The sequence below is a fragment of the Pleurodeles waltl genome, chromosome 6, assembly GCF_031143425.1.
Source record: "Pleurodeles waltl isolate 20211129_DDA chromosome 6, aPleWal1.hap1.20221129, whole genome shotgun sequence".
In the NCBI taxonomy this organism is placed as follows: Eukaryota; Metazoa; Chordata; class Amphibia; order Caudata; family Salamandridae; genus Pleurodeles; species Pleurodeles waltl.
The window spans coordinates 7,272,468-7,292,445 of record NC_090445.1 but is presented as its reverse complement, the minus strand read 5'-3'; the positions used below and the strand labels follow the sequence as shown (position 1 = coordinate 7,292,445).

Genomic DNA, 19,978 nt, shown 5'->3' with positions numbered 1-19,978 from the left:
GAAACTCGACAAAGGAAAGGGGAGTGACCACTCCCCTGACCTGTACCTCCCCTGGGAGGTGCCCAGAGCTCCTCCAGTGTGCTCCAGACCTCTGCCATGTTGGAAACAGAGGTGCTGCTGGCACACTGGACTGCTCTGAGTGGCCAGTGCCACCAGGTGACGTCAGAGACTCCTTCTGATAGGCTCCTTCAGGTGTTGCTAGCCTATCCTCTCTCCTAGGTAGCCAAACCCTCTTTTCTGGCTATTTAGGGTCTCTGTCTCTGGGGAAACTTTAGATAACGAATGCAAGAGCTCATCCGAGTTCCTCTGCATCTCTCTCTTCACCTTCTGCCAAGGAATCGACTGCTGACCGCGCTGGAAGCCTGCAAAACTGCAACATAGTAGCAAAGACGACTACTGCAACTCTGTAATGCTGATCCTGCCACCTTCTCGACTGTTTTCCTGGTGGTGCATGCTGTGGGGGTAGTCTGCCTCCTCTCTGCACTAGAATCTCCGAAGAAATCTCCCGTGGGTCGACGGAATCGTCCCCCTGCAACCGCAGGCACCAAAGAACTGCATCACCGGTCCCCTGGGTCTCCTCTCAGCACGACGAGCGAGGTCCCTTGAATCCAGCAACTCTGTCCAAGTGACTCCCACAGTCCAGTGACTCTTCAGTCCAAGTTTGGTGGAGGTAAGTCCTTGCCTCCCCCCGCCAGACTGCATTGCTGGAAACCGCGACTTTTGCAGCTACTCCGGCCTCTGTGCACTTCCGGCGGAAATCCTTTGTGCACAGTCCAGCCTGGGTCCACGGCACTCTAACCTGCATTGCACGACCTCCTAAGTTGTTCTCCGGCGACGTGGGACTCCTTTGTGCGACTTCGGGTGAGCACCGTTTCACGCATCCTCGTAGTGCCTGTTTCTGGCACTTCTCCGGGTGCTACCTGCTGCTGAGAGGGCTCCTTGTCTTGCTCGACGTCCCCTGTGTCTCCTGACCCAATTTGCGACATCCTGGTCCCTCCTGGGCCACAGCAGCGTCCAAAAACCCTTACCGCACGATTTGCAGCTAGCAAGGCTTGTTGGCGGTCTTTCAGCGGGAAAACACTTCTGCACGACTCTCCACGGTGTGAGGGATCCGTCCTCCAAAGGGGAAGTCTCTAGCCCTTGTCGTTCCTGCAGAAACCTAAGCTTCTACTGTCCAGTAGCAGCTTTTTTGCACCCACAGCTGGCATTTCCTGTGCATCTGCCCATCTCCGACTTGCTTGTGACTTTTGGACTTGGTCCCCTTGTTCCACAGGTACCCTCGACTGGAAATCCATCGTTGTTGCATTGCTGGTTTGTGTCTTTCCTGCAGAATTCCCCTATCACGACTTCTATGTCCTTTGGGGAACTTTAGTGCACTTGGCACTCACTTTTCAGGGTCTTGGGGTGGGCTATTTTTCTAACCCTTACTATTTTCTAATAGTCCCAGCGACCCTCTACAAGGTCACATAGGTTTGGGGTCCATTCGTGGTTCGCATTCCACTTTTGGAGTATATGGTTTGTGTTGCCCCTAGTCCTATGTGTCTCCATTGCATCCTATTGTAACTGTACATTGTTTGCACTGTTTTCTAAGACTATACTGCATATTTTTGGTATTGTGTATATATATCTTGTGTATATTTCCTATCCTCTCACTGAGGGTACACTCTGAGATACTTTGGCATATTGTCATAAAAAATAAAGTACCTTTATTTTTAGTATAACTGTGTATTGTGTTTTCTTATGATATTGTGCATATGACACTAAGTGGTACTGTAGGAGCTTCACTCGTCTCCTAGTTCAGCCTAAGCTGCTCTGCTAAGCTACCATTATCTATCAGCCTAAGCTGCTAGACACCCTATACACTAATAAGGGATAACTGGGCCTGGTGCAAGGTGCAAGTACCCCTTGGTACTCACTACAAGCCAGTCCAGCCTCCTACACCCGCCATGTGGGGACATGTGCTCTTCTGAACCCTGATTACCTGTCGGTGTCAGCAGTGAATGCTCTGCAAGGGTTGCTCCTGTGAACTCTGCATCCACACACTCAACTTACAATTCTCCACTAACAAAAAAAAGTAATCCGGTCTACTGTACTCCCCATGCAGAGGCGAGTGAAATGAATAAGCCACATCACCTGGGTATTTTGTTGGGCATATATTGACCTTATGGAACTGGTCTATGGTTTCTATTAATTGTAGTGTAAGTCTATTCTGTGGTTCCTGCAAAGCTGGTGTCTTTCTCTCTCAGATGACATAACCCATTTAAAATCTGCTGCCGTAGATAGCGGTTGGGCCAGGTCTCAAACCTTTAACATTAATCAGCTGGAACATTGTGGGGCTTTCGACTAAGGCCAAAAACCCAGAGTGGCTGGAATTTATATCTACATATGATGTTATTTCTTTGCAGGAGACCTGGTCAGTGGTCCTTCTTATTTGGATGGCTACTATTCTGCATCCCAACCAGCAATTCCCTCCCCAGCGGGCAGGGCAAGTGGAGGCCTTCTGGTTCTCGTTTCACTGCAACTCCCTAAAATAGAGGCATCTTTGACATACTTTATGGTTATTTTATTGTTGATTGAGGGGAGTAAGGGTCTTTAATTAATTAATTTTGATAATATCCCGTGTGACCTTTTGAGGGGAAGTTTTGAGGAGCTAATAGATTTCCTTGACTCCTCTGAAAAGTTTCAGGACAATGAGTCACGTGTGTAGTGCTTCCATAGAGGGTAGAGAGCGGTCTACTCATTTTATCCACACAAACCAAGGTGAAGTTTTAAATACTTTTATTTATGAATTTGATCTTATATTTACGAGAGAGAAGGCTCTTGCACCTGTTCAAGAAATACCTACATTCATGGGGAATTCTAAAGGGAGCATTATTGATTTTATTTTAATCAGCTCTTCTGATTTTTACTTAATTCTGGATTTTAAGATAATACTACACTGTGCCAGCGATCATAATCCTCTAACTATTAATATAGCTTATAACAGCAATTTGGTTTTAACTAATAGACACCGCAGTCGTAAATTTGCCTTCAATAAAAATTCTGGCCTACGTATGAAGTGGGATAGGGTAGATCCAAAGATTTTTAACCAGAAAATTATTGAACAAAACTTGGATTCCATTAATCTAGGCCTGTCGCAACAACCAATCCATGATTGTTTAGAATCGGAATTCGAACATTCAAGTTATGCTGTTTCTGAGGCATTGGCGAGTGGCAGGTCTCTCCAATGCCACACGGCCCGCCGTTGGTTCAATTCCGCATGTACAGCTGCCCACAAAGAACTAAAAACCGCTCTCAAAACTATTCCCTTTTCCCATGATTTAGTTAGAGTGGCAAGGGGCCAATATAAGGCAGTCCTCACAGAGAGGAAAACTGACATTAGAACTAGAGCATGGGAGGAGCTTTTGGCAGCTGCAGAACTGAAGGATATTGCACACTTTTGGAGGGTGGTTAGTCATCCATATTTTATGGATCACAACAATAAAAAGGACAATTGTCTGATATCTGAAGCGGTCTGGGTGAAGCACTTCACGAGGGTCTTTCAGCCCGAAATGATTTCCAATGTGATAGGGAAGATAGCTGTAATTCGAGTCCTGTAGAATACGCCCTGAACATAAGTGACTTATCCTTTGAGTTACATGAGATAATCTCAGCCATTAATCGACTGAGACCTGGGAAAGCACCTGGTCCGGATGGGGTCCTTGTCGATCTTTTTAAATCTATGCCGGATCTTTGGGGCCCGTTAGTCACAAATGTATTAAGATGTATAGTGAAAAGTAATATTCCCTCCTCATGGAAATCGCCCATAATTGTCCCCATTTTTCAAAAGGGCTCTAGACAAGATCCAACTTGCTATAGGCCAATCTCTCTCATAGATTCTACTGCTTGGATATTGGAGAGCGTGATTTTGACTCGGCTGGAGGATTGGGTGGGGGGGGGCAAATATCCCTTCCCCAATCCAGTACGGCTTCAGACCTGGCCCGGGTACTGTTGGCCAAGCGCTAAACCTGCACCTCATCCTCAGCAAATATTTCACTGCTAGGAGAGAATCTATGCATTTGGCTTTTATTGATCTATCAAGTGCCTTTGATCTGGTGAATAGAGGGAAGCTCTGGCAAATCATGGAATCATTGGGGGTCGACTGGAACCTGCTGGAGCTAATTAAAAGTTTATAGATTGATCTTACGATTTCAGTTCAGTACGGCTGGCATGGCGAGAGGTCTTCCCCCTTTTCATCCACGCGAGGAGTTAGACAGGGCTGTATCTTAGCACCGTTTTTATTCGTTATATATTAATGGACTTTATGGATTTTTTGTTAAAATGCAAAGGATTTCCCCAGGATGGGATCAAAACAACTGCTGGTACTCTTGTATGCTGATGACGTGGTTTTAATTGCCCGTACAGCCAATGGTTTCCAAGGTCTGATGGATCTCTTCTTAACCTTTATGCAGGATCTAGATTTGAAAGTTCATTTTACGAAGACATATGTTATGACCTGCGGACCCCGAAACACAAGATCTAAACGTTTTACCATGGGCGGCAACATTATAAATAAAGTGAAAGACTTTTGCCACCTATGTTTGCATATAAGTTCTTCTATGTTATGGAATTTCCACCTCTCTACTAAGACTCAACAATTGGTTAGGAACTTGGAAGCGATTTTTCGCTTTGCACGTAAATTAGGCCATAGACCAGTCCATCACACTGTAAGGCTTTATAATTCAAAATGTGTATCAGCAGCCACTTATGGGGTGGGTTTGTGGGGCCACTCCAAAGCAGATTCTCCACAACACGTTGAGAATTAATTTCTACACAGACTACTGCTGGCACCTAAAAATGTAGCAAATATTATCTGCCATGAGGATCTTGGATTACGGCATATTGAGGACCTGATTGTTGTCGCCCCACTTCTGCTGTGGTTGAAATCCTGGTTAAATCCTGTGGCTAGCCTGGTACAAGATTGTTTGACTAATTGTATTCAATTGTCTAATTCTAACAGAATTCCGTGGCTAACATTCCTGCGAACTTCCTTCTGGAATTTAGGCCTGGAGGATATGTTCACTCACCCAGAGTCCCTACCCGTTAATGCAAAGTAATTGGTTAAAAACCATTATATAGAGTATAGCTCGAAGCTTAGATTCCAGGGGGCCTTGAACCTGAAAACTTTTGACCCCTTTGTCCAGATCTCAACCACGATCTTAATGGAACCTTATTTAACCTGGTTTTCGAGCTCTTCATCATAATCCGTCCTTGCTTTATTTAGATTAAATCTGATACATTTTAGAGTGGCTTTTCTGAAGCAATGCACCTGCAAAAAGTGCTACCGAACTGCCCCTGCGATGCTTTTTCTAAGCAAAGCAGGTGTCATTTCTTCTTATTTTGTTCACTTTATTCTGCTCCTAGGCATGCTTATATTTTGCCCCTTTCATGCGAATTACTAACTATTTCTTATAAGGAAGCATTGGTTAGTGTTCAAAAAATGTCATCATTACAAATGTGTTATTCAATTTTACATTTCATTAGAGCTGCCATTAGGAAACGATACGAATTGGTGGATGTAGCCGTATATTAGTTCAAGATGGGATAGTAAACACTTTTAGATCTGACTTTGTGACGTCTTCTATATGTAAGTTACTGCACTTGCTGTTTATTTATGATGGTTTTATACAGGGAGTGCAGAATTATTAGGCAAGTTGTATTCTTGAGGATTAATTTTATTATTGAACAACAACCATGTTCTCAATGAACCCAAAAAACTCATTAATATCAAAACTGAATATTTTTGGAAGTAGTTTTTAGTTTGTTTTTAGTTTTAGCTATGTTAGGGGGATATCTGTGTGTGCAGGTGACTATCACTGTGCATAATTATTAGGCAACTTAACAAAAAAAAATATATACCCATTTCAATTATTTATCATTACCAGTGAAACCAATATAACATCTCAACATTCACAAATATACATTTCTGACATTCAAAAACAAAACAAAAACAAATCAGTGACCAATATAGCCACCTTTCTTTGCAAGGACACTCAAAAGCCTGCCATCCATGGATTCTGTCAGTGTTTTGATCTGTTCACCATCAACATTGCGTGCAGCAGCAACCACAGCCTCCCAGACACTGTTCAGAGAGGTGTACTGTTTTCCCTCCTTGTAAATCTCACATTTGATGATGGACTACAGGTTCTCAATGGGGTTCAGATCAGGTGAACAAGGAGGCCATGTCATTAGATTTCCTTCTTTTATACCCTTTCTTGCCAGCCACGCTGTGGAGTACTTGGACGCGTGTGATGGAGCATTGTCCTGCATGAAAATCATGTTTTTCTTGAAGGATGCAGACTTCTTCCTGTACCACTGCTTGAAGAAGGTGTCTTCCAGGAACTGGCAGTAGGACTGGGAGTTGAGCTTGACTCCATCCTCAACCCGAAAAGGCCCCAACAAGCTCATCTTTGATGATACCAGCCCAAACCAGTACTCCACCTCCACCTTGCTGGCGTCTGAGTCGGACTGGAGCTCTCTGCCCTTTACCAATCCAGCCACGGGCCCATCCATCTGGCCCATCAAGACTCACTCTCATTTCATCAGTCCATAAAACCTTAGAAAAATCAGTCTTGAGATATTTCTTGGCCCAGTCTTGACGTTTCAGCTTGTGTGTCTTGTTCAGTGGTGGTCGTCTTCCAGCCTTTCTTACCTTGGCCATGTCTCTGAGTATTGCACACCTTGTGCTTTTGGGCACTCCAGTGATGTTGCAGCTCTGAAATATGGCCAAACTGGTGGCAAGTGGCATCGTGGCAGCTGCACGCTTGACTTTTCTCAGTTCATGGGCAGTTATTTTGCGCCTTGGTTTTTCCACACGCTTCTTGCGACCCTGTTGACTATTTTGAATGAAACGCTTGATTGTTCGATGATCACGCTTCAGAAGCTTTGCAATTTTAAGAGTGCTGCATCCCTCTGCAAGATATCTCACTATTTTTGACTTTTCTGAGCCTGTCAAGTCCTTCTTTTGACCCATTTTGCCAAAGGAAAGGAAGTTGCCTAATAATTATGCACACCTGATATAGGGTGTTGATGTCATTAGACCACACCCCTTCTCATTACAGAGATGCACATCACCTAATATGCTTAATTGGTAGTAGGCTTTCGAGCCTATACAGCTTGGAGTAAGACAACATGCATAAAGAGGATGATGTGGTCAAAATACTCATTTGCCTAATAATTCTGCACTCCCTGTATATTACCCCGGTTTTGTTTTTGTTTTTAGGTATTATTATGGAAGCATTGACACAAGTAATTGCGACTAGATTTGTATTTTTGCTATGCAAACATTGCCTAATACTTTATCTCAGATTATTTGTATTGCATTTTAACTATCCAAATTCTTATGTACATTGTATTTGTACTTTTATGGCACCCTGCTGAATAATTTTTTTTTGACTGACTGACTGACTCAGTGTGTGATTGCTCCACAGGGCTGCGAGAACGCTTCTGACCGTGAAGATGAACGTCAGCCATCACCTGAGGGAGCGAAACACCATCCCAAAGATCTTCAGCCAGTGTGTCCAGAAGCACCCGGACAAGCCAGCTCTCGTCTTCCAAGGCACAGACACCATCTGGACCTTCTGCCAGCTGGATGAATTCTCCAATGCTGTGGCCAACTATCTGTATGAGCAGGGCTTCCGTGAGGGTGACGTGGTGTCCCTGTTCATGGAAAACCGTAACGAGTATGTCGGCTTCTGGCTGGGGATGGCTAAGATTGGCGTAGAGGCGGCGCTGATCAACTTCAACCTGCGTCTGGATGCCTTGCAGCATTGCTTCAGCATCTCCAACTCCAAGGCGGTGCTGTTCGGGGCAGAGATGGCCCAAGGTGGGTACTCCCTGTCTAAGGCCTTTTCAGTATCTCCAAGGCGGTGCTGTTCGGGGCAGAGATGGCCCAAGGTGGGTACTCCCTGTCTAATCCCTTTTCAGTATCTCCAAGGCGGTGCTGTTCGGGTCAGAGATGGCCCAAGGTGGGTACTCCCTGTCTAATCCCTTTTCAGTATCTCAAAGGCGGTGCTGTTCGGGGCAGAGATGGCCCAAGGTGGGTACTCCCTGTCTAACCCCTTTTCAGTATCTCCAAGGTGGTGCTGTTCGGGGCAGAGATGGCCCAAGGTGGGTACTCCCTGTCTAAGGCATTTTCAGTATCTCCAAGGTGGTGCTGTTCGGGGTAGAGATGGCCCAAGGTGGGTACTCCCTGTCTAATCCCTTTTCAGTATCTCCAAGGCGGTGCTGTTCGGGGCAGAGATGGCCCAAGGTGGGTACTCCCTGTCTAATCCCTTTTCAGTATCTCCAAGGTGGTGCTGTTCGGGGCAGAGATGGCCCAAGGTGGGTACTCCCTGTCTAAGGCCTTTTCAGTATCTCCAAGGCGGTGCTGTTCGGGGCAGAGATGGCCCAAGGTGGGTACTCCCTGTCTAAACCCTTTTCAGTATCTCAAAGGCGGTGCTGTTTGGGGCAGAGATGGCCCAAGGTGGGTACTCCCTGTCTAACCCCTTTTCAGTATCTCCAAGGTGGTGCTGTTCGGGGCAGAGATGGCCCAAGGTGGGTACTCCCTGTCTAAGGCATTTTCAGTATCTCCAAGGTGGTGCTGTTCGGGGCAGAGATGGCCCAAGGTGGGTACTCCCTGTCTAATCCCTTTTCAGTATCTCCAAGGCAGTGCTGTTCGGGGCAGAGATGGCCCAAGGTGGGTACTCCCTGTCTAATCCCTTTTCAGTATCTCCAAGGTGGTGCTGTTCGGGGCAGAGATGGCCAAAGGTGGGTACTCCCTGTCTAATCCCTTTTCAGTATCTCCAAGGTGGTGCTGTTCGGGGCAGAGATGGCCCAAGGTGGGTACTCCCTGTCTAAGGCATTTTCAGCTTCCCCAGATTCCAGGTGGTGGTGTTTGGGGCAGAAATGGCACAAAGTGGGTACTTCCTGTCTAATCCCTTTTCAGTATCACCAAGGTGGTGGTGTTTGGGGCAGAGATGGAAAAAGGTGGGTACTCTCTGGCTAAGGCCTTTTCAGCTTCTCCAGTTTCAGGGTGGTGGTGTCTGGAGCAGAAATGGCACAAGGTGGGTACTCCCTGTCTAACCCCTTTTCAGTATCTCCAACTCCAATGTGGTGGTGTTTGTGGCAGAGATGGAACAAGGCGAGAACCCCTGTGTTTTGGTTCTGCCCAAAACTGCTTCAGGTGTTCACTGGTCCAGGAGTGTTGTCTTTAAGGCCACCCTGGTGCAGGGTAGGCACTCCTTGTTCATATAGCACTTTGACTCAGCTTAGCTCCTCCTTGTTTCCACATTTGCGCTTCGCTGGGCAGCTTGTGCTGTTCTCAGAATTGAGCATGATGGAGAACATACTGTTAGTTTCTTGGGATTATTTCCTTCCGTGCTGTTATTTGTATATAGTGCTCTTTTTAGCCAACAGGGTGTCTGTGTGCTTTAAAAAAGAGCAGTGCAATAATGGATGATGTTGGTGACTTTAACAAAATAGCTGGGAAAAGGAGCAGGTGTGATTGAGGCAGTTGAAGTTGTGCAGCAGTTTCCTATCAAGAGTTCAGATATTCAACGAGTTTCAAGAACAAGGCGCTACAATTCAAGTTGTTTATTTTATGTTGTTATAGAACGCTGTTCATACTCTGAGTCTGTGGGCTTTGGTGCACCTCGAGTGCAGAGCAGAGGACATGTAGTTGGCACAGACTGACACTGAGCCAGGTAGAGGAGACGGGGAGGACACGGGCTAAAAACAGACGTGCCTGGGGTTTCGAATTTCAGCCAGCAGTTTCACTCATGGAACTAAGGTGGTACTTGTGTCTTGACCAGTTTGAACTGGGAACAGGGATCTAGTGAGATGCGTATACGTTGAGGAGGGTGCGGCCTAGCGAGAACACAGCACAGCCAATGAGACACTGTCTGAAGGCCTCCGGTGAGGGGAATACATCTCGGTCTCTCTGGCTGGAAACTGGGTGATAGGGTTACCTTGAGATCAAGGATAACGGCAGGTTGGCCGGCAAGACACTCGCAGCCCGTGCAAGTGTCTCTCAGGTGCAAAATCTCTGGTCGCTTGCATACTTCTGGAACACCTCTGGCTGGCTGCACCTCACCAATCATCAAGACTACTGGGCAGTTCAGTTCCTCAACACCCTCCACACCATCTTCAATGTGGCTAGTGTATTGCTGCCATACCAGCAGGGCTGCATCAGAGTCTAGTGTTCAGACAGGAGCGTTAAGGCCCTACCAGAGTCTAGGGTTCCCAAAGGAGCAGCAGGACTCTACCAGAGTCTAGGGTGCAGGGAGTGGCCAGGCCCTACCAAAGTTTCAGGTTCAGACAGAAGTAGCCACGCTCTGCCAGAGTCTAAGGCCAGAGTCTGGTGTTCCCACAGGAGCGGTCAGGCCCTACCGGGGGCCTAGGTTTCAGACAGAAGTGGCCAGGCCCTCCCAGAGTCTAGGTTTCAGACAGGAGATGCCAGGCTTCACCAGAGTCTAGAATTCAGACAGGAGTGGTCAGGCACTTCGAGAGTCTAGGGTTCAGACAGAAGGGACCAGGTCCAAACATAGTCTAGGGTTCAGACAGGAGTGGCCGGGTCCTACCAGAGTCTAGGTTTCAGACAGGAGTGGCTAGGCCCCTCGAGAGTCTAGGTTTGGGCCGGAGTGGCCAGACCCTACCAGCGTCTTGGCTTCAGACACGAGTAGACAGGTCCTTCCATAGTCTAGGATTCCGACAGGAGTGGCAGGGCTCTACCAGAGTTTAAGGTTCAGGAAGGAGTGGCAAACCACTATCATAGTCTAGGGTTCAGACAGGAGTGGCCGGTCCCTACCAGAGTCTAGGGTTTAGACAGAAGTGGAAAGGTCTTACCAGAGTCTAGGTTTCAGACAGGAGTGTTCGGACCCTACTAGAGTCTAGGGTTTAGACAGGAGTGGACAGGCCATACCAGAGTCTAGAATTCAGACAGGAGCAGCAGGGCCTTACCAGAATCTAAGATTCAGGCGGGAGCAGTCAGGCTCTACCAGAGTCTAGGGTTCAGACAGGAGCAGCAGGGTTCTACCACATTCTAGGGTTCAGACAGGAGTGACAAGGCTCTACCACAGTCTAGGGTTCAGACAGGAGCGGCCAGGCCCTACCAGAGTTTAGGTTTCAGACAGGATCAGACAGGCTGTATCAAAGTCTATGGTTAGGACAGGAGCGGCTAGGGGACTACCAGAATCTAGGGTTCATACAGGAGCAGCCTGGCCCTACCAGAGTTTAGAGTGCAGAGAGGAGCGTCCAGACCCTACCATAGTCTAGTGTTCTGCTTTAGCTCTTGAGGGAGGATGGGGCCACAGGACCCTGGCACACTTCTCTGGGAATCTGCACAGAGTTCTTGCATTTGTGGAGCACCTTCAGAGATTTTGGCCAACCAACAGCGAATGGTCATACACTCCTTCAGGGAAGAAAGAGGCCCCCCCAGACCTTTCTGTTTTTTTCCCAGGTTGGTGTTAGTCAGAGGAGTGTCGGGGTCCTCTTCTTCCTGGATTCATGGCTTCCCTACCCCAGACATCTTCAGCTGAGAACTGAAGGAACAAACATGCTGGTTGTCGCGTCCACATGATTCGAAGATGTGCAGGATAAGACATTGGTTTGATAAATTCCTCACCTGACCCTTTACACCACTCGGTCTGCACACGGTGTTGAATGTACACACAAGTCCATCATGACTCACGCCATGTATGCAGTGTCAGGCCTTCAGTTATTGGGTGCTGCACTCTTCACCGGGGTACATGTAAGAAACATGCCCTGAGCTGTAACCACCTGTCTGTCACTCGCAGCCTGATGCAAAAGGTAGAAGTTACCCCTGAATGTGGGGGTACACTTTGGGTTCAACCTCTGACCTGTGTAGTCTGAACTGCTTCCATTTTTTGACCTGCAGTGGGCTCCGAGGCTATTGTGTGAGTGTGCAGTGTCTTTCTGTAGAAGACTCTGTGTGTCTGTGTGTGTGTGTGTCTGTGTCTGTGTGTGTGTATCTGTGTTAGTGTCTGTGTGTGTCCCTGTGTCTGTGAGTGTGACTGTCTCTCTGTGTATCTGTGTGTGTTAGTGTCGGCGTGTGTGTTTGTGAGGAGAGGCCTCTTTTTGCATGGTTAGCCCCCACTTTTTGCCTGATGTTGAAGTTTTCCAGAAGTTGGTAGTGCCCAGGGCCCCTGCTAACCAGCATCCCTGGGGCAGAGCTCTTTCCTTAAACTGTTGTGATGCATTGGCAATACCTTTAGCTGCCACTGTAAGTCCCTAGTAAATAGTACTTAGGTATCCAGGGCATGGGGTACTAAGGGTAGGACCCTGAGGGCAGCAGCACTGATTGTGCCACCCTCTAGGGCCCTGCACCCAGATGCACCCAAGCCTACCATTGTAGACTGAGTGCTGTGGTGCAAATCAAAAGCACAAACTTGACATGGCCCACTGCCTGAGTGCCCTGTCCACCATACACTGCATTTACTTTGGGTAAGACACCCCTCTGGCTTGCCTTACAGCCCTAAGGCTGGGTGCTCCATATTATATGTGAGAGCATAGTTGCATGAGCAATATGACCCCACTGTGTCCCTGTAGGAAGTTGGCTGTGTATTTACTATCTCAAAGTAATTGACAGGACGAGCCTCTGGATCCTCTCTTCATGCGTCGCTGTGGGGGTCCAGTGGGGTCGTCTCAGGTTACTCAGGAGGTCACAGTCGCCTGGGAGTCCTCCCTGCAGTGTTGGTTTTCTGGAGCTCTAGCCGGGGGCGTCGGGTGCAGAGGGTGAAGTCTCACGCTTCCGGCGGGAAGAGTGAGTTCTTTAAAAGTTGCTTCTTTGTTGCAAAAATGTTGCTGTGGGTAAACAGTGCTGCTGTTCTTGGGAGTTTCTTGGTCCTTCGGTTTTAGGGCAGTCCTCTGAGGCTTCAGAGGTCGCTGGTCCCTGTCGGATGCGTCGCTGTGCAGGTTCTTTGAGTCTGGAGACAGGCCGGTAGGGCTGGGGCCAAAGCAGTTGTCTCCGTCGTCTCTGCAGGGCTTTCAGGTCAGCAGTCCTTCTTCTTTGTGTAGGTTGCAGGAATCTGATTTCCTGGGTTCTGGGTCACCCCTAAATACTGAATTTAGGGGTGTGTTTAGGTCAGGAGGGCAGTAGCCAATGGCTACTGTCCTGGAGGATGGCTACACCCTCTTTGTGCCTCCTCCCTGAGGGGAGAGGGGCACATCCCTAATCCTACTGGGGGAATCCTCCAAAACCAAGATGGAGGATTTCTAAAGGCAGGGGTCACCTCAGCTCAGGGCACCTTAGGGGCTGTCCTGACTGGTGGGTGACTCCTCCTTGTTTTTCTCATTATCTCCTCTGGACTTGCTGCCAAAAGTGGGGGCTGTGTCCAGAGGGGTGGGCATCTCGACTAGCTGGGATGCCCTGGGGTGCTGTAACAAAAGGCATGAGCCTTTGAGGCTCACTGCCAGGTGTTACAGTTCCTGCAGGGGGAGGTGAGAAGCACCTCCACCCAGTGCAGGCTTTGTTTCTGTCCTCAGAGAGCACAAAGGTTCTCTCCCGGGGAGGCAGAAACTTGTCTCAGTGGCAGGCTGCCACAGACCAGTCAGTCCTGCACTGAAGGATTGGGTAAAATACAGGGGGCATCTTCTAAGATGCCGTCTGTGTGCATTTTGTAATAAATCCAACACTGGCATCAGTGTGGGTTTATTATTCTGAGAAGTTTGATACCAAACTTCCCAGTATTCATTGTAGCCATTATGGAGCTGTGGAGTTTGTTTTGACAAACACCCAGACCATATACTTAATATGGCCACACTGTACTTACAATGTCTAAGAATGGACTTAGACACTGTAGGGGCATATTGCTCATGCAGATATGCCCTCACCTGTGCACACTGCCTTAGGGCTGTAAGGCCTGCTAGAGGGTTGACTTACCTATGCCACAGGCAGTATTTTGTGTGCATGGCATCCTGAGGGGGATGCCATGTCGACTTTGCCTTTTTCTCCCCACCAACACACAATCTGCTATGGCAGTGTGCATGTGTTAGGTGAGGGGTCCCTTAGGGTGGCACAACACATGCTGCAGCCCTTAGGGGCCTTCCCTGGTGACAGGGCCCTTTGTACCACTGGTACCTTTTACAAGGGACTTATCTGTGTGCCAGGGATGTGCCAATTGTGGAACAATGGTACATTTTTAAGTGAAGAACACTGGTGCTGGGGCCTGGTTAGCAGGGTCCCAGCACACTTCTCAGTCAAGTCAGCATCAATATCAGGCAAAAAGTGGGGCGTAACTGCAACAGGGAGCCATTTTCCTACACTCCTCCTCGGCTCCAACCGCTCCGCATGGGACGACTCCTGGTGGCCAGCCACCCTAGGAACCGCACCAACATCCACCACCCACGAACACAATCTAGGCTTCATCCTAGACTCCTCGCTCACCATGACCTAGCAAGTCCACGCGTCTCATCTTCCTACTTTAACACCCTTCACATGCTTCGCAAGATCTTCAGAAGGATCCCCACCGAAACAAGGAGGATGGTCACCCACGCTCTCGTCAGCAGCAGACTGGACTACGGCAACGTGCTCTACTCTGGGACCACAGCCAAGCTCCAGAAGAAACTACAACGTGTACAGAACGCCACCCCACGCCTCATCCTCGGCTTCCCTCGCCGCGACCACATCTCAGCCTACCTCAGAGACCTGCACTGGCTCCCTGTCACCAAGAGGATCACCTTCAAACTCCTCATCCACGCTCACAAAGCTCTTCACAACACAGGCCCAGCCTACCTCAACAAGCGACTCGCCTTCCACACTCCCACCCGCCAACTCCGCTCCGCCAACCTTGCCCTCGTCGCCCGTCCCTTGCATCCGTCGAACTAAAGCCGGCGGCAGATCCTTCTCCCACCTCGCCGCCAAGACGTGGAACACCCTCCCCGCCCAGACCTGGAACACCCTCCCCGCCCACCTTCGACCGACCCAGGACCTCCTGACCTTCAGGAAACGCCTCAAGGCCTGGCTATTCGAGCAGTAGCAGTCCTTCCCTCCCTCAGCGCCTTGAGACCCTAGCGGGTGAGTAGTGCGCTTTACAAATGTTTGATTGATTGACTGTGTTGAAAACTGCCACATTTGGTGGGAGCAACCACAGGAAATTCAAACCTAGGACAGGAGGAGTGGCCCTACCTAGCATGCACCACCCCTAAGGTGCTGCATGCTAGGTGGACTCTCCAATTTATTTTCCTCCATCTTGGATGTAAGGAAAATAGATAATGAGCTGTAGGAACATGACCTCTGCCCACCGGAAGTGGTCACTTAGTGGGTGTAGCCGCCCTAAGGTAGATGACCCATTGATCACTACCAGGTTCCCCCTAAAATGCCCTCTAAATACAGTATTTAGTGGGCATCCCTAGACCAAGAACTCAGATTCGACAGACAGAAGAAGGCCAGCATCAGGAAGATCCAAGGCACAAGAACTGTGGACCTGCTGCATCAAAGAAAAGGCTCCAAACCCTATCTGCTGCATCCAGGACGTGACATTCTCCGCTGAGGAGCTGCTGGACAACTGGAAAAACTCTAAAGAACCCCAGAGGACCTCTAGGCTTCGCAGATTGCCAGAGACGTCCCTTCAGAGTGGAGGTACCACTCTAAATCCAAAAGGAACCAACAAGCCAGTGAGGTCCACTTCACTGACCGGACTCTAACTCCAGAACCGGATGCCGCGGCCGGACCAAAGTTCACACCAACTGCGAGGACAAACCCTGCCACTGTGCCAAGTTTGGTGGCACTGCTCTCTCTAGCGGCTGAACCACATCAACACCCTGGGTATTGGTCATCTAGCTTTGGACATCCTAAAAAACAGCCCACCTTGGACCATGAGGAAGCCCAAGTCGAGGAACTTCTTAAGTAATCCAGACCTCCTGCAAGAGCACCCCCATTGCCCTGCAATGAACCCTTGAACCAGCCTACTTCCTGCTTCTAAGGGCATCCTTGTGCACTGCTCCTGGCTCACCGATTCGCTCTGCACCTGCCCACCCTCTGCCCTGCATTGAAGAACCGACTGTGCTCTCAGGGTGCCCAACCCCTTGTGACCTCATCACTTTAAGTGGGCCCCCAGGATTCACCTTTAAACTTACCTGTGCAGTGCTTTTCCGAGTGGTCCTTAGCAGTGGCCCTGCACCAGCTCCAGAGACCTTTTCCTGCTGCTCACGCCAGAACCGGGAGCTGTCCGAACCTCTCCAGCTGGCATAGTGTGCCCACTGAAGACCTCACTCAACCTGCAAAAGAAGAACTTGGTAAACTACTGTGTGATTTTATGTGTATTTTCAAAAGTTATCCTCCATTGATTCCTATGGTGCGTAATTACGCACAGACTGACCATTTTTTATTAAACTTCAAATATTCATATCTCGATAAGTACTTAACACATTCTGATGATCTTGGTGTTGGAATATATATAAAAACTGAAGTATTTTTTATAAATGGTCTTGAGGTATTCCTTTGAGTGTGTGGGTTGCATGATTGACACTGTGAGCACAACAAATGCTTTGCACCTCTCCAATATTGGCCTAACTGCTCAACCAAGCTAGCTTAAACATTAGTGCATCGGGTGATCTAGTTTTGACCTCTGTAAACCATTGAGTGGTTGCCTGGACCCCCTGCACAGTGTGCCTAGCTTTGCACACTACATAGAGGACCAGCCTCTTACAATGTTTGTGTGTCTGTGTGTATCTGTGTGTGCGGAGTCTGTGCGTGTATCTGTGTGTTTGTGTCTGTGTTTTTGTGTGTATGTCTGTGAGTGTGTGTGTGTCTCCCTGTGTGTTTGTGTCCGTGTGTGTGTATCTGTGAGTGTGTGTGTGTCTCTCTGTGTGTTTGTGTCTGTGTGTGTGTCTATGAGTATGTGTGTGTGTTTGTCTATCTGTGTGTGTCTGTGTGTGTGTGCCTGAGTGTGTGTCTCTCTGTGTGTTTGTGAGTGTGTGTGTGTCTCTCTGTGTGTTAGTGTCTGTGTGTGTGTGTCTGTGTCTGAGGGTGTGTCTGTGAGTGCTCCTGTCTGTCACACGCGTACCCAGGGACTTTCACTGAAATCTACTGACAGACCGGTTCATCCATGCGGGACTACAAGAAGGCCCAGTCTTCTAGTCCATGGATGGATGGATGAATGAATGAATGAATGGACACTCACTTCTGAAAGCATTCAAAGGATGGCCCTCAGGGCGGCCTCTCTAAACGCTTTGCTGCCTCTGTGAGCTACACCACATACATTGTACATGGGCCAGTGTTCACCTGCTTTCATACTTGCAGTAAGGAAGCACTTGACACTCCTGAGAAGTTGGGTGTCCCTAAACCGGAAGTGCTGAAGCTTTAGGGGTGTCCTCAGAGCCCCCCCACCAGGAGGGTCCGATGCATGACGTGTTTAAACTTGAGCTCTGTGGATGTGCCCTACAGGAGAAACCCGAATTGTTCATCATCCCAGGGAGTGCGGCGAAAGAAGTCTTGGCATGGTCTGGACAGGCTCATCCTTGCCCTCTCATGCCCTATGTCTGTCCCCCAGTGACCTTTGCACCTCTGAGACCTGGGGTCACTCCACACGTCAGCAGCAGGCGGTTCACATATGTATGGTGGGGCCACCTTGTTCCCAGATGTACTGAAGTTTGGTACCCTTGGGGACCGCCATATTCCCAGATGTACTAAAGTTTGGTACCATTGGCGGCCATCTTGTTCCCAGATGTACTGAAGTTTGGTACTCCCGAGGGCCACGTTCTTCCCAGATGTACCGAAGTTGGTACCCCTGAGGGCCACCTTGTTCCCACATGTATTGAAGTTTGGTACCCCCAGGGGCCACCTTGTTCCCAGATGTCCTGAAGTTTGTACCCCCGGCCCGCCTTGTTCCTAGATGTACTGAGGTTAGGTACCCCTGGTGCCTCCTTGTTCCTAGATGTACTGAAGGTTGGTACCCATGGGGGCCGCCTTGTTCTCAGATGTACTGAAGTTGAGTAACCCCAGGGTCCGCCTTGTATTTGGTACCCCCTGGGGCCACCTTGTTCCCAGGTGTACTGAAGTTGGGTACCCCGAGGGCCGCCATATTCCCAGTTGTACTGAAGTTTGGTACCATTGGGGGCCACCTTGTTCCCAGATGTGCTGAAGTTTGGTACTCCCGAGGGCCACCTTGTTCCCAGATGTACTGAAATTTGGTTCCCCCAGGGCCGCCTTGTTCCCACATGTATTGAAGTTTGGTACTCCTGGGGCCTCCTTGTCCCTAGATGTATAGAAGTCTGGTGCCCCTGGGGGCCGCCTTGTTCCCAGATGTAGAGAAGTTGGGTACCCCCTGGGGGCCGTCTTGTATCCGGTACCCATGGGGGTACTCAAGTTGGGTACCCCCTGAGGGCCACCTTGTTCCCAGATGACCTGAAGTTTGGTACCCCCAGTGGCCACCTTGTTAGTAGATGTCCTGAAGTTTGTACCCCCGGGGCTGTCTTGTTCCCAGATGCACTGAGGTTAGGTACCCCTGGGGCCTCCTCGTTCCTAGATGTACTGAAATTTGGTACCCATGGGGGCCGCCTTGTTCCCAGATGTACTGAAGTTGAGTACTCCCGGGGGCCGCCTTGTTCCCAGGTGTACTAAAGTTGGGTACCCCCGAGGGCCACCATATTCCCAGATGTACTGAAGTTTGGTACCATTGGGGGCCACCTTGTTCCCAGATGTACTGAAGTTTGGTACCCCTGAGGGCCGCCTTGTTCCCACATGTATTGAAGTTTGGTACCCTTGGGGCTTCCTTGTGCCTAGATGTACTGAATTTTGCTGCCCCTGGGGGCCGCCTTGTTCCCAGATGTACTGAAGTTGGGTACCCCCGGGGGCCACCTTGTATTCGGTACCCCTGGGGGCCGCCTTGTTCCCAGGTGTACTGAAGTTGGGTACCCCCGAGGACCACCTTGTTCCCAGATCACCTGAAGTTTGGTACCCCCTGGGGCCACCTTGTTCCCAGATGTCCTGAAGTTTGTACCCCCGGGGGCCGCCTTGTTCCCAGATGTACTGAGGTTAGGTACCCCTGGGGCCTCCTCGTTCCTAGATGTACTGAAGTTAGGTACCCCAGGGGGACGCCTTGTTCCCAGATGTACTGTAGTTGAGTACTCTCTGGAGCTGCCTTGTATTTGGTACCCCCAGGGGCCATCTTGTTCCCAGGTGTACTGAAGTTGGGTACCCCCGAGGGCCACCATATTCCCAGATGTACTGAAGTTTGGTACTATTGGGGGCCACCTTGTTCCCAGATGTATTGAAGTTTGGTACTCCTGAGGGCCACCTTGTTCCCAGATGTATTGAAGTTTGGTACCCCTGAGGGCCACCTTGTTCCCACATGTATTGAAGTTTGGTACCCCTGGGGCCTCCTTGTTCCTAGGTGTACTGAAGTTTGGTGCCCCTGGGGGCCGCCTTGTTCCCAGGTGTACTGAAGTTGGGTACCACCGGGGGCACCTTGTTCCCAGGTGTACTGAAGTTGGGTACCACCGGGGGCACCTTGTTCCCAGATGTACTGAAGTTTGGTACCATTGGGGGCCGCCATATTACCTGATGTACTCAAGTTTGGTACCCCTGACGGCCACCTTGTTCCCACGTGTATTGAAGTTTGGTACTCCTGGGGGTCACCTTGTTCCCAGGTATACCAAAGTTTGATACCATTAGGGACCACCTCGTTCCCAGGTGTACCAAAGTTTGATACCATTAGGGACCACCTCGTTCCCAGATGTACTGAAGTTTGGTGCGCCCGAGGGCCACCTTGTTCCCAGATGTACTCAAGTTTGGTGCCCCCGGTGGCCTAGTATGTTCCAGCACCTTTCTCCCTTTGAGACCATTTGATCCCTGAACTTGTTTGAAATTGGAAGTGTGTTTCACTGGACCATCCGTGCCAATAGCCCCAATTAACTGGATCTGACACTTATGTACTGAAGTTTGCTGCCCCTGGGGGCTGCCTTGTTCCCAGATGTACTGAAGTTGGGTACCCCCGGGGGC

General features: G+C 49.3%; 1 protein-coding gene across 2 annotated transcripts in view; it reads left to right on the top strand.

The window, feature by feature from the left end:
* The window catches only part of SLC27A4 (solute carrier family 27 member 4), a 216,662-nt gene that overhangs the window by 90,834 nt on the left and 105,850 nt on the right, over positions 1 to 19,978 (top strand). For both annotated transcript variants that reach the window (XM_069236970.1, XM_069236971.1), the window contains exon 3: positions 7,470 to 7,864. In XM_069236970.1, coding sequence (XP_069093071.1) covers positions 7,470 to 7,864 — 395 coding nt within the window. The remainder of the gene's footprint in view (positions 1 to 7,469; positions 7,865 to 19,978) is intronic.